The following is a 22,202-nucleotide window of genomic DNA, read 5'->3' as shown; positions in this document are numbered from 1 at the left end:
ACTTCTTAAAAAAAAAAATAAATTAACAGGGTTTCTGTTTCAGAGCTCTAGAAAAAAAAATGCTGTACAACATATTGTATTTATAAAATATTTAACAAGGATTTTTGCTTATCTAAGGCTTAAACTCTTAGGAACTGTTTTTAAGATTTTTCTATAGGAATAGGGGAATTCCATAAAATTAAAACATGATATAAAAAAAATATTATAATAAATATTTTGTAAAAAAGAAAATTTTCTCAAATCAAAAAGTTATACTCTTTTAAACGTTCCTACTTACTTACTCGGTGGTGCTAGAGGGTTAAAGAAAGCACATAAATATAACTTATTTCCAACAATCTGGCAACGGTTAAAAAGCTCACAATATGACTTTTGGTCTTTCTGGTGTTACTGGCGAGCCGAGCTTTCAGCTAGAGCAACCTGCTTTCCGCGCATGTATTGGTGGTGGCTGTGGCAGCAGCAGCTCAAAAACGGCATCAGTTCGAAAACAAGCTTCCAAGCGGACGGTCGCACATCCACTAAATCGCAGCTGAACGAGTGCCGAGTGATTTAAGCCACGATTCGAGTCTAGTGCCGAGTGCAGTTGTATCGTGGTCGGTGCCTGGAAGCATCCAAAACACACCCTACGCTCTCTTCTCGTGCCCAAGTTTCAAGCCATCGGTGCGTCTCTATCTGGATTTCGCTGTGTGCGTGATTTTGTGTATAATTTTTTGCGCGCGCTCAATCAAAACAGTGCTGCGTACTCCCCGTTCACTTACTGTATGCCCCAGCATCAACAATATTTACCATAACTCCCCCACATAGCACCATCAACAAGAAAAATTTGTTATAAAAGTGTTGTGCTCTTTTTCGCTCTGCCAAATATTCTAAAAATATAAAAAATATTCCGGAATCATTGCAGTTTGACATATCCAGTGGGTCGTAAATCTTCGACGAACCGTAAATTATTAAATAGCTCGCTACGCAGCGTGCTCATATTTTACAGGTAAGTTGTTGCCTTAGTTTTGGATGTGCGCATATTTCTCAGAAGGAGAATAAAAAAAAATTGTACGAAATAAGCAGAGCGAGTGCTACTGTTCCCAGTGAAAAGCCACCAACCCACCACCCACGCCCTTGGGCATCCCATCATTCGGGCCCAGCCCTCGACCATCCGCTTTGTTGATACGCACATACTTTTTGCGCCGCTCCTGCTCCTGATTCCCCGCCCCCTTTTTTTGATTGCTGATGCTGCCCCCACTCCACTCCTGAATTCCTTTTGCGCTCCTGCTCTTGGGTACCGTTGCGTTTTGGGGCCGCTGCCCTGGCATCTGTGCCACTTTTCAATTGCGCCGCCTTTCTTTAAGTTTATCACTAATTTTACATTACCTCTCCAATAAAGACAGAGAAATAAATAAGTGTAATTGGCATTTTTATTTCAAAAGTGATACTTTTTCTTAATACCAAAAAGTACCATCTCATACCGGAAATTTAAAAATAAATTTTATGTTATTTTTTATTTCTTATTGCTATTAATCAGGTCTGGTGGTTTCCACAAATATTTTAAGATACATATTTGAGTTTAAATAACATTCAAATGAATTGTTTGATTTTACATATGTTCAGGATTATTATATACATATTTTTAAAACTGGACCGCCTTTATAATTAGTTTAACTAAAAGATGTTAAAGATATTCTTACGGAAAGACTATGTATTGCTGGTTATAATGTCGACAAAGTATTGTATGGCTATTTTCATATTTTCCCAGTGTATCCGCAGTGAAAGGTTCCCTTTTGCAGTTTCCTTTCCATAGCTCTTGCCTCTCTCCCTCTCTCGTTCTTTGTTGTTGTGAAGTGTGTAAATTTTTGTGCAATTTCTTGAGCTACACCGCCATTCGCTTTTTGATCTTGAAAACATGCTGACTCCGGGTTCTCTCCCCTTAGAGCAACCTGTCCGCTCCGCGAGAGTTTCGAACAAGTTTGTCAGGAAAACCAATAAAGCAAGTAGAATTGCTTATTGGAAATGAGCTAAGAATGAGACGGAGAAACTGAGAGACAGAGAAAGAAAGAGGGGGAGAGCGAAAGAGCAAAATCCCACAAATCTCGTATTTGATATCGCACTAAATGGGGGAATGGGGCTACGAGGCTGATTATTATTACTTTCCAGAACTGCAGACTCACTTTTATTTCGTTAGTTTATTACCTTGCGAAATTACCAATTTAGTAATTCGAAAATGTTTATCTCTGCACGGAAATGTGAAAAATTATATAAACGTTACGTGACTGTAAATTCGTGTTTGATTTTAATCTTTTAATCAGCTGACAGCAGTCTGCATAAATAATAAAGATAACTAACATTTTAATGAAATTGAAACCTGAAAGAGTTTTGCTCAATTGCACTGGCCATAAATTGTGGGCAAATAAGTATTTAAAAACGAAATTCTGACAATTAAACAACAAATATTTTACGAACTCCTTTAAACTCGACGAAAACATTGCTGACATTTTCATAAATATTTAAAAATCCTTTAAAATGCAAGAAAATTTAATATTTAAAATTTGCCGAATGTCGGGGGAACTTGTTAAAAATTTAAAAAGAAAACAAAAGGCAAAACATTTGAATAAGCAATAAGCCATCAAATTGAAATTGTGTTTAATAAATTGTTGTTTAAAGAACAAACTAGAGATATGTATATATTTTTAACTAAATTAACGAAAATTTTTTAAAGCCATTTACATTTTTTTTCGGACAAAGCGAAAGCCTTCAGAACATATTAAAAATAAAACATTTATTTCAATATTATGGGAATCTTATTTTATTTTGAAAGTTGGTTTAGATCAAAGCTTTTAAGAATGTGCAATTATTCACCGGAAAAGGGTAGTAATAAATTCTGAGCCAATCAGTGCACTTTTCTACAATTTCTTAGGTCTAATAGCATTTTTCATCTTATCAACCCACTCACATCTCCATTGCTTGGGGGTTCGCCAAAGCACCCGTCAATTGCGATTGAGTAAGTGCTTTAAAACTGGCTCCCCAGCTTCCTATCTGTTCGATAAATGGAAAACTAAAAGCGTAAAAAATCATTGAAACTAGCTTAAGCAGGTGATGAGCTAAAATGTTATGTACTTCGTTTAGAAAGGTGCAAACTGCACTTGCAACTGGGTGCCAGAAACTTGGGCAAACATTTGAGGAGGGTTTTCTTATGGCTCGAATCGAAGGCGTGACAAAACGATTCACAGCACTCCGAAAACCGTTAACCGTGTTTGCCAAGCCAACCCGTTTTAGCCGACGATGTGCTCGCACACAGAACTTGGTCTAAAGAGTTGGCCAAACTTTCCATTGCGAAATCTCAGGTGAGCGCACGCTAATGCACAGCCAAAAGGCAATAACTCAATTGGCAAATATCCGCAGCAGTCGCAGAACCATGAAGCCGACTCGCTGACTTGCCGAAATGTGCAACATAACTCAATTAGTCGAATAAGAGCAGTGTATAAAACAGCAGGTTGTCGAAACGACGCCTCAGCGAGCATGAAATTGGCCAAAGGCCAATGGATTTATCATATAGAGCAAACCCCTTCATATGTGGGGATATATAGACCACGGACTCTTTGACGCTTTTGGCCCCCAAAACTCGATGTTAAACGACTTTTTTTAAGCGCCGTTCCAAGGTGAACGGGCCACCCTGAACAGGGCCAAGCTGGACAGTATCTCTAGCTGTATCTGTACCTGTATCTGTGTCTGCAAGTCAACTAAAATGTATCTGCATCGGGTTACGTGTTGCGCATGCGTTGTCTCTGCATATTTTATGGTAACTCAAACTTGATCCACTCGCCGCCTTGGACTTTCACACACATCACAGTCACACACCACCCTCATCGAGTGGTGTTCTTCGCCGGTCCGGTGGAATTTCCCACAACCTTCTTGTATTACATGGGCTTTCTGTTTGTGGCTCGAATTACGGCCGCATGGTGGCAAGTTCATTGCTTCTGGTCGGCGGTCAGTTGCAATTAAAATCAAGCCAGCAATTCTTTACCCGGCATCACTTCATTCCAGCATTAGATCTCCGCCTCTTTGGCGTAAATTGCCTGCACTTTCAGCGGAAGCCCAGCCAAACAGTACACATATTTCGAATGGCTGTCTCACTGTGATTTGCGGCAATTGTCCAGCCATCTGGTCGACCAACCGACCATCCGCCTTGGGCCTGGGCCGTCTATTTCTGCGGCTTTCCATTCCGATCAATTCGATGCTAGTTAATTTGTCATTGTCTTAATGCAACAATAGCCAATCCCAGCTGAAGTCCCTAGCTGGCCATTTCGCAAACGTTTCTATCGGCAATGTAAACTGTCATTGATTTAAGTTAATTAAAAACTTTAAGCCAGCCAGTTGGAGCTGAAGAAAAGAGGGAAACCTAATCGCGTTATACAGTACAAAAAAAAGGGAGCTTAACACAATTGCATTTACTCAAGGTTTTTAGGTTTAATTTATACTCTGGTCAACTCACTTAAAATTGATTCGGTACTTACAAACTGTTGAAACGCATTTTACTCTTTAAAAAACAAAAGAGAAACCATTGATTATTCAGTCCCAAAGATTAGAAAGTTAAACTAAGGCAATAAGGCAATAAACTAATTTTAGTTTCCAGCCAGCAAAGATTATTATGTCATGAAAAGCTTGCTAAACTTAATTTTCAGAGGAAAAGCAAAATGACACCACAAGCGAAAAACTTCTTATGTCATGATAAGTTTACCCTTTAATCATATGATTAATTCATAATCACCTGTCGAGGCCCTTGGCAATTTTCCCACTGGTATCTCTTTGTCCCATTTTCTCATTTCTTATGCCCAGCAGGTAGGTGCACATAAGTATTTCCCCGACACATGATTAATGAACCGAAACTAGTAACAACTGCACGCATTGTTCGGGAAGCCAAAAACAAAATAAAGCGGACTGTAAAAATGTTTACTTTCGCAAGCCATGAAAATCTCCAGACGGCAAAAACGAAAAAGATTGTGACGATTGCGCAATTGGAAATGCGTAACTTCGATTTCTGGACTTAATTGAGGTGATCAGGGAAAGTAATGGGGTATCAGCAATTAACGCAGTTACCCACTACAATCGCTGCTCGCCCACCGAACTCGAACTCGGAAGCCCCCAATCAAGTGATACATAATGTTTATATTTGTGTTAACCATTTGTAACTGATTGAAATGTCGACGTGGATCAAGTGTGCGTCTTAACATCATTTTGAAATTTTGTTTTTTTTTTCGAAAAGAAAAGAAAAGTGAAAGTCCAAATATGCAAGGCGACGTGCTGCTGCAACAATGCATATTAATTTTTGTTTTGTTTTTATTTTTGTGATGGCACGCCTCTGGTTATTTTTTGGAATTTTCTTTGCTTCGCATATGCAAAGCGATTAACACCAAAGAGCGCGTTGGCAATTGTTTTACCATTTCTACCCCACTCTCTTGACCAAATGCTCATGTTTGGCTAAGAAAAGTAGTAGGCAAAGGTTTACTTTAGCTATTGCCTTTATATTTGGTTTTTTAGCTGATGCAATTGGTCTGCTACACAGCATGTGGAAGCGGACAAGTTTTGAGATACAAAGCACAGCAGGTGGCTGGGTGAGTTTGCTGGCGTTTTATTTTGGAGTCTAGAGTGGCGGCTTAGTTTGCTTTTTCGGTTAAGTTTTATTTGCCATATAATCGGACTAGGCAAACCCATTGCATAAGTTTGTTTTAAGGCCCGAATTATGCTTTACGTGGAATGTCCGATGGATTGCAGATCGTTTTTTTTTTTAAGTAGATTATAATGTGCACATGACATTTTTTAACCCATTACGTCTTTATTACACAAGAAACTTTAAAAGGGAGTTAATAGTTTCAATTGACAAGGATTGTAATGTCAATAAAAACATATAGTACCAGTAATTTGTCAACATCTTTGAAACCTTTTAGTTTTTCAATGCCTATGGGTTTCTCAGGGTTCTTTATTTGAAATATTTGACTTAAATTTGACTTAAACAAAAAATCTGTTTAAGATGTAGCATACCTTAAATTATTAAATACCCCCACAAAAACTATGAAGAATCTAAAATCTGAATTATAAATCTTGAGTGCTGATTATATCAGCTGCGATATATGCAGCCCTTTTTTTGCTGGCACTCTGTTCTCACATTCCGGGAAGGCTTTTACAGGAAGTTGTAAGTCTGGCTCCGTTATTAGATAAGTTGTGCACTGTACCATAGTCGTGGGGGAGGGTCTGAACTGACGAACGTCATCAGAAAACTTCCCACATAAATTTAGCCAGCTCTGGCTGGGATGTGCGCGTACACTCGTACTCTCACCGAGCGATGCGATATTTCATAGTTGCATAGGCGGTGGCAGGCACTTTTTTTTCTACATTTTTGCACTCCCATGCGTTGGGAGTAGCATGTATGGATACTGAAAATGAACCAAACCGAACTGAACTGAAACGATTCGAGACGAAATGAAAAACTTGCCCCACAGCCGAATGAGTGAGCTTGCAAAATATCGAATGAGAAGCATTGATTGCACCGCAAATTGCCAAACGGCAAAATGTGAATCGGCTTGGCCAACACGAAGTTTCAAAAAATTATCTTTCCATGTGGCAGGAGGAAGTGCCAAAGGTTGTGAATGTGAAAGTTGAGTTGGGTTTGAGCTTGGCCGAAGGAGAGGTGTTTTAGCCGCAAGTTAAGCGCATTGAACTTGGCCCCCCACGGGGCCAAAAGAAAGTTAAATAACCAGCGAAGATCACAAGTGCCAACACACGATCCGCAGTTTTCACACTTAAGCTCGCGTGTGGATGCAACTGTCACTGCAACGTATCTGCGAGGTACTTATTTAATTTAAACATATGAAAAGTAATGTGTGAGAGCTGCTGCTGCTGCTGCTGCTCGTTTAAGGCCGCAATTTGCGCCCCGTGACTCGAAATTGGTATTATCTAAAACCAGGGGGCATCCTAATACCTCTTTGGGCCCCCGGAATCTCTACTTCACTTCGCGACTGAGCATCTGTTTAGCTTGTCGTCCGCCCACGCAGAAAATGGATACCGAAAAGGGTGATGCGGGGTGGCCCACAACTTTAATGGAAATTTATTTGCATCTGTTATGAATTGAAGTGACAGCGGGCGTTGGTTATGCTGTACTCGGTTATGTTTTGTCTCTCAAATGCAGGAAATTGTCGCTCCACACAGCACACACGGCGTATGTGTAATCTCCAACAACAATGGCATACGAACTCTCAATTAAAAGACAGAAAAAAACAATGGGAATATATAGGGACTGTCTCTTAAATAGCACAATTGAAGTGGGATTGTTTGATTAAAAGTTGGATTATATTGACACTTTTTTTTAAACAAAAAGCTTAATACATTACAACTTAAAATTTTTTTTGCTTAAAAAGAAATACAATTTCATTAGTTAATTAAATTAAATGTAAAATATTTTAATTTATTTATATAAAATCATCCATGCTTTCAATACGTACTAGCCGCAAACTAAAGATTGAATTACTTTATCCTTTTCATTTAATCATTTAAAATACTTTGCAATTGAATTTAATTTAGTTTGGCATGTATACATAGAAAACTCAGCATCGCCCAGTTTAAGCTCTCCAAAAATGTTGCATAAAAACCTTCTAAGACCTGGACGCTCTACTATTCTTGCCAACTGATTTATATGCATAAGTTATATAACTTGACTCCCATTATTATTCCAAACTTTTGAATTTTCATCCAACTTTGATTTGACTTTGCCGCCTCTTTCTTCTTTTGTTTATCTTTGTCGAAACGACTCATTATACTACGCAAACAGAGACATTTTAAAGCATTTCATCAGTTTATTTTATTGATGAAAAGTGAAAAAAACCAGTAACAATAAACTCAGTGAGGAGGAGTCAGCCAGGCACAGACAAAAGCAAATCATTTGCCAGCTCATTATGAGCTAAATAAATGTAAGTGTGTCAACCTCGTTCAAGCTCTGTAATTCAGACTGACAGCTACAGATACAGATATAGTACACTATTACCCGTCTTGCAGCTTAACTGGAGCAATGAACAATAATAAACCAAAAAGCCAGAGACATTGAACAAATTCTGGCTGTGAGCATTTCACTTTTCACAAAAAGCCGAGACAGAAACTGAATAATTAAAAAGAACAATTAATAAAGAACCGGAGTGGGTTGCACGAGGGCGGGGAACCTACTCAATTAAGTAAATACATATATATGTGCAAAGTTACTTTTCTTTGTCCACAGCGATGGTAATTGGCCCCAAATAGTTTCGTATTTCTCCGTTCCCCACTTTGCTATTTACCTTAAACTAGGTCAGTGTCTGAAATGTTATTCGACGTCTCGCGTTCTTGACAAAAATTTGATGCATAAGCGAAAATATTTGGGTGGGTCGAATAATTTAGTTTCAAAGAGAAAAAGCTCTTTAATTGCGAGCTTTTTGATATTCGATTCTTTTATCATTACTTATTAAAAACAAATGAAGAAATCATTTTCAGTAAATATAGCCAAATCAGTTTAATGGAATGTCACTATCATAGATTATTTTATCTCAAAAAGTAAAACAAAGAATGCAGTCTAACAAAATTTGCATCTTATCAGAAAAAAAAAGTGAATTATGAGTTCCAAAGTTCATCAATATTGTGACAATCTATGATTAAAATCTCTCAGCAAATTGAAGTTTTGACATTTTACCTATTTTACAGAAAAGTTGTCCAAGCCATTTGCATATCAACTCCCTACCGCTCTTTCGTAATCAAATCTAGAGTAAAACTTTTGAAAATTTCATCAACCAACTAGATATATTTTCGCAAAAATGTATCGCATAACTCTGCTAAATGGCCAGACGTGTCTGGGTCCCTCGTGGTCGGTTAGCTATAGTAGTTGGCTGGTTCGTTGGTGATAACCCGCCGGCCTGGCTACCAGATCTGGGTTCTGCACAGTAAAAAAAACTTAGCAAGTTGCAAATATTTTTAAAATTTGATTTAATTAAGATAATTAGATGTGAAGTAGTATCAACAGGCCGAACTGAAAACAAACATTTATCGATATTTAAGCCTAAGTTCAAGCTTATGGATTATATTATTCCGCGTATCGATTTATAACTACATTATACAATTAAAAATGTATTGTGCCCCGAATAAAGGCTTAACATTTTATAAAAAAAATAATAAATATCTGCTACAATCTCTAAATATGTTAAACTATGAGCTTTAAATTCTAAAAGTTATTTGTCGTTTTCTTAAATATTTTATTTCCAATAAAACCCATTTATATCTAGGTAACTTGAACTTGGGAATAGTCAATTAATTTGTTTAAAGACGAACGCCCATAATAAATTCCAATTCAGATTTTAAAGTAATTTGATGTCATTTCAAAATGAAATAATTGAAGACTGTTTTTAGCAGTGTTGCTGCTCGACAGCTCTCGTAATACGATGCTGCGGGCGGGGGGCGAGGCCGGGGGAATTGGGGCTGGGGCGTTGCCATCTGCGCTCGCTTATGGCACACAGCTTGGTCCAGTGCACATGGCCCAAACGAAGCTGTCAGGTGTTAAATTGGCAAGCCATCAAATGGCGGCAAACATGGCAACAAACATAGTCGAAGGAAAGACCATTGACCTACAAAAAGAAGTGTAGAGTCAGACAAAGGGGTCTCCTCTTCAACTCGAAGACCACAAAGTAAAGTTGGGGTTTAGATTTCGTCTCGTGCCTGAGCCCACTAATTATGTCAAATTAACGCACTTCATGTGATTATATAAGCAAACTAACAAAAACCAACAGGCGGAGTTGAATGACTTTACAAAGTGAAAAATAAAATGAACAAACTGAATTTATACGACACTCAATTAGCCTTATGTGAGGTGCTGTCGAATCGTAAGATTCATTTAATTAGACCACTTCAAGGTATAATTTTGGCACAATCCTGTTGTAAATTCTGGTGCTTTGCCTTTATGAAGAAATTTGAAATTTGCCGCTCGACAAGCAAAACAAGTTATTTGCCTGACTCTTTTTGTTTTGCGTTATATTTGAATTAATTAAGCAAAATTTATAAATAAATTGATTGTGTCGCTCGTGCGGCAGCACAAACAACAATAGCTTCAATATTGCGCTATATTTTGCCCAATTAATGTTTTTTTATTCCAGTTGGATAAGTTGGGGCTTAAAGCCATTTTTATAGGGAACACAAATTTAGCAATCAACGGGGGACAAGAAAATGTTGGGTAAACAAAATGCTAAACTTTTTTCAAGGGACAGCAGTTGGGTAAAGTTTAAACCAGTTGCTATTATTACATTTTGATTTTATTCGATTGGAAAAATATGATAAGCCGCATAAAAAGGGTAAATTTTCTCTAATAAACAAAAAGGGTTTCTTTTTATAATATATTTTGCCCTGTTTAAAGGGTAAATTATTAATTTAAACGTCTTATCTATGTCGGGTAAAATAATACTTATTTATCAATAATTAGTTTTGTTTACATATGAAAATTTATGCATAATTTTTGTCCTTGTTAAAAGAGCGAGGCAAATTTATTGTTTTAAATAAACATATAAATCAAAGTTTGTTTTAATTAGACAAAAACGAAAACAGCTTTAGGCGGCAAGTCAGTAAGTTCAGTAAAAATTACAAATAAAAAATAAATTTGTCATAGAAAAATTGTGTCTACAGATCCAGAAAAGCTAGAAAAAATGGTAACCTCTTGTTATAAGCTGTAGAGTTTAATCAATTATGCGAGCAATTAAGTTTCGCCCTCATCCGATGAACCACATTTTAGTATGCTCCACAAGCAAATTAAGGCATTAACATTCCACTTAGTAGAACCATTTATAAGTAAGTAGTTCCCACACATCAAACCAGCTTCTTAAAATCCACTCACATATGCATACTTAAGATCTTGAGGGAACGGGAGGATGTTTGCCACCCACCTGCATTTAAGTACTGTTTGGAGAGAGGGTTGACCCAATTGGGGCTTAATACTCCATAATTTAATTACCCGGCTTGAGAGTTTGGAGGGGAAACCGCAGCTATAAAGATGAACAACGGAAAAGAACAAATTTCTCACGCTTTGACAGATAGAAAAGTGGCTCTGTGGTTGTGCAGCACTTTTGGTTTCGAGCGTGATGAGTTTTTCCACGATTGCTATTTCACATTTCCCAGCTCCAGAGCCAGCCGGCCAATCAAATCAGAATCGAAGAGCGGAGAAAAATGGGTAACGGGCTGCGGCAGCAGGTAAACAGAAAGCATTGGCAATAAATAAAATTTCTAAATTCTTGGCAAGCCAGCGAACGTGACAAGTGTGAACACACATGTATGCGAGAGTGCAACTGGGAATGGAAAAAATAACATCTCCAGTCGAAAAGTTATGGCCAAAGGTTTTGACAGCCCTTTCAGTTCAAGCGCACCACTGTTTCCCTCTCAACTCTTATTTCCCCCAACATTTTTTTTAATTAATACAAGTTACGACTTTCTTTAACCTATTTTGACGGCGACCTGCTGAAGAAAAGATCAGCTGCTGGTACAAAAAGAAAATCACTTCCAGTCCCACAATTGAGACCCGCTCGAATTTCCTTTTTGCAATAGAAAATGCTTTAATCACCGTCGCAATACCAAAAAGAAATGTGCATTGTTTTAAGAGCTCTCAGCTCCCTAGACTTCCACTTCCACAGCAGCCGGCAAAACAAAACTTTCTACGGTTAAAAAATGCTGTACGAGCATGTGCAAGCATTTAATTACGCAAATAATAAACAAAGCCCGATTCGAAATCCGAATGCAAGTTAACTGCGAAGCCCATAAATTTGCAATTTATTTTTGCGTTTTTTTTTCTGTATTTGCTCCTGCATATTTAACTACAGATGTGTATATACGGACAAGCTTTAAACGAGATTTATTAAATTTTTTTTACCTGTACAAATCCACTCGTGAATTGGCTTATGAATATGTATACAAATGAATTTATTTATAACGCTATGTATAAAAGTTATTTGTAAAAGAATAAAAGTGCTATCAGTACATAAAAAAGCATTTATTTCTTGTGGTGTTAAAGTAACGTGTGTATTGACAGGTGATGTTAAATTTTTTTAAATTTTAATAGTGTTTGAGAAAATAAAATTGGCATACCTTTCTTCAAAATCAAGTAAAGCTTCCTTTTAAAAATTCCAAGAGCTAAACCTATTTGTCTTATGAAAAATTAATGTTTCTCTCATATGATATTTGAGTTTGAGTTTGCTGTAAAGTAGATCTCCAGACTTAATATTTGAGTTAGATGAAATGCTGATGCTGAGCTTGCTGAATTTTTGCCAATATTATGCATGGGCCACTTGAAAGTTAATTACAAGATTTGGGCCCCTGCAAGTGTGTGGATGTTCTGAGAGTGTGTGTGTGTTGGCCATGTAGTCGCGCAAGAGTGTGTGTGCTAATGGCAAGCTTTTGAATTTTGTATGGGCTCATGGCATCGGAAGCCAGAAACGAGAAACCAGCAGCTACGGCTTAGTGGGTGGCTGCTGAAAGCTTTTCCGATTTTCCACTCAGCCGAAGCATTAATTAAAGCTTAGAGTCGAACTGCAGCATTAATTAATAGATAAGGGGTAAAGGTTGAAACGTTTGGAGATAAAATCAGAATCGAATTTCCAAAGACTGGGCGTTAATAGGAGTGGAGTAAAGCTATTAGGTAAATATTTATTAAATAAATATTATAAAGTTTAAAATTTAAAAGTGACGATTTTGACCACACTCATATTTACTTATTTTTTATCACATTTTTGAATGCTCTGTGGATGTTTGCTTATCAACCAATCCGGTATTGCTTTATTCAAATCTAAATCCAGTGGGATAGAATTCAAATTAGAATGCAAATGAAATGCAAATAAAAATCATTTTTTAATACTTTATCTCTCAGTTTAAGCCTCAAACAGACAAATGACTTGGGCGTCAATATTCGTAGACAATACCTTGTATTTGACTAAGCCCATATTAAAAATTCAATGCCACAACCATTAAGCACTATATGCACATCCGTTAGTCAGCCATTTGCATGTGTTATCAGCAGAAAATTTAAACTAATTTAAAGCCAGTACGACGGATGTCTAAAACAATGGAAAAGCAATTAAAAATTTGTGATAAACTTTTGTTGGGAGAAGGGTTCTTCACTGGGATGAAAAAGTGCAAATTGTGGGGATGTGGCGCCCACATAAACTTGGCTTTTGTGTGTATGTAGACCCCTAGAGCGTTTTGCATTCAAGTACCTTATGCACTCAGTGGGTTAAAAGCTACGGTTGAAATGCTGGCGTGGAGAACTCAATATTTTTCACACAATTTAAAAACATAAGTATTATAGTTATATAAACACTGGTAAAACCTCTGTTTATTCTACTTGATTTTCTTTTTGTCAAGGTGAGTTTTTAAAATCACTAATTATAACAAAAGTACACCAAACTTCTACATCAATAAATCAATTTAAAACATAGGAAAATACATTTAGCCAAATTATTTGAAGGCAAAAAAAAATTTAAATAAACTAATTAGAAAATTCATTTTCTGAAAGGCAAACTTATTTTTATTCACTTAAGAAATGTTATTCAAGTGCTAAAAAAACGTAAACAAACAAATAGAAAATTCGTTTCATAAAATTCTAACTAACTTAAATAAAGAAGCACATAAAAATGTTTATTTAACCTGTAGACTTCAAGGAATATGACATCTTAAGTGCTATTCTTTTGACCGCATCTGTGTGGGTGTGCGTACACAATTACATTTTGGCCAAAACATCATTAGGGATGCAAGGGGCGAGTTGGGGGGTGTAAATGGCAGAGCGCTTTTACCGGGCTCAAAGGGACCAGCTAAAGAATCAGAACAAAAATGTTGGCAAGGAAAATGTTAGCCCGTTGCCGCGACTTGGCAACAGAACAGCATCGAAACAGAGGCAGAAAAAGAGGGCTTAGCTCCGCTGCCGAGTGCTCTACTTTTCTAACTTCAATAGCTCGTGACATTGTTTGTGTGTGTATATATTTACCCAAATAACAACGCACACATATGCCCAGCACAGTGGGCTGAGAACTTGGCTCAAACCAGCTAGCTGCCAGCAGCAGCAGCTTCTGAAAAGAAAAGTGCTAAGCGAGGTTGAGATTGTGGCAGAGGGGCACAAAAGCGGGAAAGTGGCGGGGAAGCTGTCCTGCTGCTAATAAGAAAGTTTACGTGAAGCGAGATGCTGGAAATTGAGATTCCCGATGAATTAATGAATGAACGAAAGCTTGTAATTTACTTGAACAATTTCATAGCTGCTCTTGGAATTAACGTATCTTTTTATCTGATGACGACAGGCGGTGTTTTGAGCACTTACTAAAACCGTGTTTAATTAAGATTTAAATCGCATTTAAGTCTTTTTAGAGAACTTGTTTAAATGATCAAATATACATATAGAAACACTTATAAAGAATCTGTTTTTAAGGGAAAGTAACTCCGTTAGTTTATAACAGCTAAAAATAAATAAATATACAGTAGGTATATTTTAATATATATATATATTTTAATAATTTTGAATAAATTAAACAATTGGAGTCAGGCTCGACATATTGTATAAATATTTTATATTCTTTATAAAGTAGTATATATTTTAAATTATTTGTTTTAATTTTACAAGTTTTTAAATCAAGACGCTTTAAGTTAAACCACAAAATCTCAACTAAAATGTTACAAAAAATGTAGGATCATTTCAATTTGGGCTTTCTTTTCATCGTAAATATTTCCCGCTGAAGTCATTTATTCACTAATTTTTAATGTCCAACTTTACATGTTAATTTGTAAGGCACGGGGCACGTACAAACATGGCCGATAACGAATGCAACATGGCTAGAAATACTTTTCTTGTTTATTTACGCTTCTTGGTATTTTGGTTATTATGTCGTTTTGTTTTGTGACACTTTCTTTTTGTGTTGTGCTATGCCCAACGGAGTGTGCGCCACTTAACATGAAGTTAAGTAAATTAAGTAAAAATATTTTAATTCAATTAGAAACCTCACTTCCCGAGTGCTAAATGTGGAATTTCTCTTTGTCATTGCAGTTGAGAGAGCTCCGAGGAGGAAAACAGCCCCAAGATTTCGAAAACAACGAAAATGGTCTTCGACTGTGGAGTCTGGTGTGCAAAGTATTTGCTTTGCATATTCAATTTTATATTTTTCGTAAGTACCAAATGAAGTAATGCCAGATTGTGGCTGCTTGTGGGCTTTTGTGATTTATGCACCGGGTGCATATGGGTTGCACATATAGAGGTGCGTTCATATCATACCATACCATACCATACCATACTATACGTCCCATCAAATTCCATTGCAACTCAATCAAGCAAATCTCTGCGCATGCGCTGGTGCTTTTTCCCGCATTTTCAGCTCGGCGGTTCGTCGGTTCATTGACTTTCTGCCGGCGTCGTCGTCATCATCATCATCATCATCATCATTATCATCTTGATTGCCGAACCTCATCATCGGCATTTTCAAATGCAATCAACTTGGGCAGGCAACGTCATAATAATAACAATCATCAAACTGCGTTTGCATGTCCAACGGGGGGATTTGTGTTTTATGCTTTATGTTTCAATGTAAACACATAAATGCGCGCTACCTGTACACACACATATTTATGTATATTTTTGTTGTGTTTTGTCTTGCAGGTGCTAGGCACAATTATATTCGGCGTCGGACTATGGCTGGCCGTGGACAAGCACTCGCTGATTGCTCTCCTCAAGTTGGCCGAGAGTGAGCGCATTGAGGTGAGACGGACGGGGCTTCCAAATACCCAATACCAACACCAGTCCCACTCCCAGTCCCAAACCCAATCCCAATCCCCGCCCAACTCCGGGTGAAAGTGTTGCCGCGGAAACACCCCCTGACAGAGGCCCCAAGAAACCGCTGCAATTCACCCAATTATAACGCAATTTATACGCAACCCATCGAAGTGTGTAATTCACATATCGAAATCGTAGTAAATCGTAGTAAATCAACCCCGAAATATAGATCAAACTCACGTGCAGGTGCTCAAATAATAGCGGGCAGTGGAACTATGATTATTAAAAAAAAAATGTAATTGTAGAATAAACATGTAGTTCGGTGGGGAAATGGTCGGCACGAGTAACACAAAAACGCTAATCAAAATGCACGATGCATTGTGCTGGCACACTGTCTAACAATAAGGGATGGTTTTTGGGTTGAAATAATAGAGCCTTCTCTATATAAGGTACTGAAAAGTTCTATGGAACTATATTTTGATATGTTCTAAGGCGGAGCTTTAAAAATTGTATCTATTTTGAATTTATTCTGGGAAACGCTAAAGTCGGTAGTAAAAATAATTGGTAAGTTGTTAGTCTAAATTTTAGAATTTGATTGTTAAATTAACTACATTCTTTTGTGTAAAATAAAAACACACACATTCTCTGGGGACTTTTACCCAATTCACACAAATAAACTTTTCCACAACTATGACAAATTCCATCAAAAGTTGCATGTTCAGCGTTAGCTAAAGTTTGGGTGGAACTCGCGTTTCTATCTGACTGGGTGTAAAGGGTTTTCCGCTTTGGCCAAACAAATGAACAGTACATGTCCGCACGGGGACTAATTGTGTGGCTACCTAGGATAAACATGCAAAAACTAATTGAGAAGCTTTAGCAGGAACTCCGTGTGTTAAAATATGCCATGGGTTGTTGGTCAATGAACTTGCAGTGTAGGTACATAGTTTCGAAACCTTTATCTGAGATCTTATAATTTGCCTACGATAATTGAAGAAAATATGCGTATAATTCAATTACACGAATGAGGAAGACGACAATTTTTGGCCAGTTCAAAGTTTAATTACGCATACGCAGTGTAGAAATCATCTGCAATTACTCTCGCATTTCTAACTATTTGTTTCTGCTCTCTTTGTATTTATTGTAGCAATTTACACAGCCGCAGGTCATAGAGCAGCTGGCCTATGTTCTGCTCGTCATCGGAGCCGTCATGTTCTTCATGAGCTTCTTGGGCTATCTGGGAGCCATGCGAGAGTCCCGCTGTCTGCTGTCGACGGTAAGTGAACAGATCAAATTTGGGTTAGAGGTCTGTCCCCCAAAGACAGTCCGAACCAAAACTGAAATTCATTCAAAAGTGTTGCTGGATATTTCAGGGGGTATGGTAATAACATAAATAGTTGTTTAAATGACAATTTAAACGTAAATAAAGTAAATAATTTTGTTAAATTACGTAATTTGGAAGACCATTTTTAGTGAACTTCCCTTACTTAAAAGACATAAACTTACTGTCAATTAAAATTTGCTTTAACCACTAATTCGATTGCATTTTTTAAGAGGAAATCACATATTTTGAAAAGTATTTATATATGAACCGATTTTTACCATTTTAATATTAAAATTAACACCCTTTTAAGCTTAAAATGCATAAAATTTCAAGTTAAAGGCACCTTTAAATGATTATAAAAAGTTTTTTTTTATTTCGATCGTTAAAGCTTTTATTATCTGTGCTTTATCTTTTTAAACGAGTGAGCAATGTTCAGAGAACTGAAGGTCATTAAAAAACTCCTATTTAAAATTGTTAATTGTAGTTCGTAAAAGAATAGCTAAAAGTTACCCGAAAGCCAAAACTTAATAAATTTTTAAAGTAACAAGAAATAATTGAATAGCAAAGAAAGCTGTAGTAAAAACTAATTTACTTTTCATTATCGAGTAACTCTCCTACGGTACCGAGACGCAATGTCACAAGTTTACATTTTCCCCACCCAATCAATGGATTCAATCAGAGTTGTACGAGCTTGCATCATCAGATACATTGTAATTGAGGAGATGACAGGCAGACTCCGAAGATGCACAGCTCAGGGAATGGGATTCCAGCTGGCCGATTGCCAAGCGTTTGTTTGCATATTTCACCGAAAAACTTTGCCGTTGAAGAGGATTTTCAATTGACTTTGACTCTTGGCTGGAAAAACGGTTGAAGGCACTCGAGAGAAAGTTGTACATAGCTGGTTGTTGCTATAGGTAAATTATCGTATATAGATACATCCATATCGTGGTCAGGGCAGGCATGTTTGAACGATTGGTTAAGCGGCCCCCATGACAAGCCCTTCACTTGGCCATGTCTCTGTGGTCTTTGGCTGTGAGTGGAATTGTAATTTCTCTGGACTAGAGAAGACAATTTACATTAGCAGCAAGTGGCCAAGAGGGACGGCCCAGGGACTTTCTATGGTCGAGAGTGCTCACTCGGGGCGATTGTGGTAATTAATAAACTGTTTTATCGCATTTACCTGCATTATTTACCCCGGGACGCGCCCATATTTCTGGGCTTGGCCGCTTAAATTGCAGCGTCAAACAGGTGAATTCAATTTACCCTAGCGAGATGGGAATGGGAGGGGGGTAATGTGATGGAGGGGACAGTGCTTTGCGCATGCGCAGCGGTGCCGAACACGCGACCTGCATGCGACCCTCTTGGGCTTTGCACTTAAATTAGCCAAGGCCGTTCGGTTAACGCATCCCAAGGTTGGACCGACTCTTGGCATAGGCTAACATGTCTTAGCATTGATTTTTTAAACCAAAAAGGTTTTTAAGCAAACGACTGCAGGGGCACTCGCGTAGATAAATGCTTTCAAATCGCTACACTTGGCATGCAAACAAAGTGAGGCTGCTCTCCATAGGCCGCAATTTGGTGGGATTGCATGTGTATCTGACAGATACATTTGCAAGCAGCTACCAACGCCCACGATGGCTGAAATGAAATGCTGCCAGGCGTAACAGCCACAACTACAACAAGAGAAAACCGAGCATATCAGGGCAACAACCACAATATCAGTGACAACATTAGCCAGGCACTTAGAGAAACCTTTTACATAAGGAAAATATTAAGAAAGTTATTTCAAGATATTACAAGATATTTAAATGTAATGATACAGTGATTCATTATCAAAATGATCTGAACAATTTTTGGTAATAGGGCTTTTGAATATCAAAAAATATACGAATTATAATACATTTACAATGGCAGATTTAATGTTTGTTTAATTTAAAAATAATTTAACACTAGGAAAATAGATAGTGTTGGTTTTTCGACGTTTGCTTGACAAATTTATAAGCAGATAGCAAAAATAGAGGCTCAGAAAGGATTTTTTAGCCTCTTCTACGCATTTAAAGGATTTTTATATTATTTGATTAAATTAAATCATTTACATATAATCTATTTTTATATCAGTTTCAAACGGTTTGAATTTTTTTCCCTGCATTACTCAGCCAGAATGGTAGAATGAAAAGCGGCAAAAGCTTTTTCGAAACATGCAAGAAAACATTGAGAAATGACCTTCAGCATTGTGCTGCATGCTGCGACCTCCCCCTCCATCCGGCCAACCGCCCATCCGCCCGTCCGCCCACTTGCCCACTCGCCATTTAAGCCGCATCTATATCTGTATCTAACCGTGGACTCTTGCGGCTGTGTGTGTTTGGGCCAAACTCACCACCAGCGGCAGGCCGACAAATGCTGAACATTTGGCTCAGGGTCAAATGACTAGATTTTTCTGCACGGCTCACAAAGTGCCGACGAATTGGGTCAACCGCGTGCTAGCATTATAAATAAACCAGGCAACCATAACAAGAAAACATTGAATTTATTACACAATAATAAATGATAAACATGATGTTCTTGTTATTACTTGCAATTCTATTTTGTTTTATAAGGAGGAGAATTAAATAGTTAAATTAATAATATTAAACAATTTAGCTGAACTCACTTGTTTTAGTTATACAAATAAATATTTTAATACAATTGACATAAATTTATGACTTGAAATAGTTTGTAAAAGTTTTCTTAGAGAATCAAATCGTTAAGATTGAATAAATTTAATTTTAATATTTTTCTAGTTTTATAATTTATTTATTTTATTAGTTTGCGTGCTGTTTATGATAAAAATTCAAGGTTTAATCAATTAAATCTTAAACAAAAATGATTAACAATTAATCCAACAAATGATATGAACTTTAAAATAATTAATATTAATATCTTAATTTGCAGTACGGAACCTTTTTGATACTTTTGCTGGTGGCCGAGATCGTGGCCGGCTGGACTGGCCGCCTTCTACAAGGACAAGGTGCGGGCCGAGAGCAAAAACTTCTTGCAGACGACCATCACCAGCTATTCGCTGGGCGAGAATGTGGATGCCACCTCGCTGATGTGGAACCAGCTGATGGGCAACTTCGGCTGCTGTGGCATCAACGACTACCGCGACTTTGAGGCCTCGCCGGCGTGGGTGAGCGGCAAGGGTAACCGCACCATTCCGGAGGCGTGCTGCATCCTCAAGGATGTGGCCAAGTTGGTGCCACGCGACGAAGACTGTGCAACCAATCCCAGCGACAGCAACAGTTTCTACAAGAAGGTATGAGTGAAAATGCCTAGAATATGATTAAATTCTCATCAAATTTTTATGTTCTTATAGGGCTGCTACGAAGTCTTTACCGAGTGGCTGATTGCACAACGTGAACTGATCATCGTGGCCATCGTGGTGGGCATTGTGCACCTGGTCCTGATCATTCTAGCCTTTGCCCTGTGCAAGGCCTTTGCCAAATACAACGACATGCGCCTGTAAATCGGAGATGACGAGGACAGCGGATGTTGTGACAGTTTTCAGAGTTAGCAAAGTAGACGTAGGAACGAGATGAGCCAAAACAGCAGGACAGTGAAGAGCGACGATCCCTCCTAGAACTCCCCCAGAATACAGCAATACAAGAATACAACGCCCTACCGAACACCGCGACGTGCTCAATGGAAAAAACAAAATGAATTCTGCATTTGCCGCATGGAACGGGTCAGAACACTTACACACACAGTTTAATACAGCTCTACTCTAACGATAAGCTAAGATCATAGCCAGCATAATCCATTTACCGATAATATTCAAGAATATCTTACACGAAATGTTGCTCAATGTTTTGCCAGCAAACACGGATGGAATGAGAGATCGGGAAAGTTTTACGATTGAAACTCACACTTGGAATATTTATTTGTAAATCTGTTTTGATAGCAGTTTTTAGTTGTTAAGTAGTAAACTACAATATGCGTAATATTGTAACTATTTTTTCTTAGTCCTTTACGATTTTGTTATGCAATCAGGCATTCGAAAACCACTCAAAAACATCACAGAAACCACATTAATTAAGGCGATAGACAACAGACAAATTTTTGAGATTGAGCAAACCATGAAATCAATTTTGAAATATTACTTTTAACGAGGCATCTAAGTTTGGATGCCGCAAGAAGCATAACGCCCATTAAAATACAAACATGCTTATATACAAATATCGATTGAAAAAGATAAACAATGAAATGGCATTGACATTGTACTAGTATGTGTATTAGTTGGTAAGTCTCTAATTTTAAGTTGTAATTTTAGTTGTTTTTGCTATGGCTATCTTCGAGTTTTTAACTACATATGCCGGGGCACGAGGCATCGTGTTGCCGGCTCTTTTGTTAAAAATGAATGTTGTACATTTTTGAATTCTATATATACATATATAACTATTATTAATGCATATTATATACACGTATGTCTGTAGTTTACTTAATGTACTTTTTGGAAACAGCGAAATCGAAAGCATAAAAGCATTAAACGAAAAAACTCTAAAATTTTAAACCCCCATTGAACGCAAGACAAAAACCCCATTTAATGATGTACATTTCTGAACGTGAATGAAAAAGTAATTAAAATAAAGAAAAATTAAATGAAATTTATATGCCTTTAAATTGGGATGAAACTAATGTTTTCGGGTTTTGTAGTAGTGAGCTTTAAATGGGGCACATAACATAGTATGTTAGTAAAATTCAGTTTGTGTAACAGCTTATGTTAGTCGAATGTTAGCATGAACTTAAAAGCTCGAAATGCAAAGTACCAACTTTGAATTCAATAAAAACTCATTTTTGTGCTAGCAATTTGCTATCTTTATTTATGAAAAACATTTAAATATACATATGTATGTTGTAGCTAAAATGATCTACTTAGTTGTGTAGCCTGAAAAACAACCGTGTAAATGATATTTCTTAGTTGCAGTATAAATTGGAACCCAAGGGAATAGTTTTGTTCTCATTTGGCAAAATATACGGATCCATTTCCATTTTAGTTGCGTATTTTAAATAGTTGAGACGCATTAAGTACATACGTTTTATGGTTGACGATCGATGAGTAGACCACACCAC

At 37.3% G+C, this 22,202-nt stretch overlaps 1 protein-coding gene across 1 annotated transcript; it reads left to right on the top strand.

The window, feature by feature from the left end:
* Positions 1 to 461: 461 nt before the first annotated feature.
* Positions 462 to 21,736, top strand: LOC128258755 (tetraspanin-18). Its single transcript, XM_052990621.1, is given in 8 exon segments — positions 462 to 683; positions 899 to 982; positions 15,056 to 15,173; positions 15,662 to 15,760; positions 16,920 to 17,048; positions 20,028 to 20,075; positions 20,077 to 20,388; positions 20,449 to 21,736. Coding segments are annotated over 6 exon segments (804 nt in total). The 5' UTR covers positions 462 to 683; positions 899 to 982; positions 15,056 to 15,107; the 3' UTR covers positions 20,599 to 21,736.
* Positions 21,737 to 22,202: the final 466 nt, after the last annotated feature.

Source organism: Drosophila gunungcola (assembly GCF_025200985.1).
Source record: "Drosophila gunungcola strain Sukarami chromosome 3L unlocalized genomic scaffold, Dgunungcola_SK_2 000003F, whole genome shotgun sequence".
NCBI classification, from domain to species: domain Eukaryota; kingdom Metazoa; phylum Arthropoda; class Insecta; order Diptera; family Drosophilidae; genus Drosophila; species Drosophila gunungcola.
Note: the sequence above shows the minus strand (reverse complement) of the source record. Positions and strands in the feature narration are given on the sequence as shown.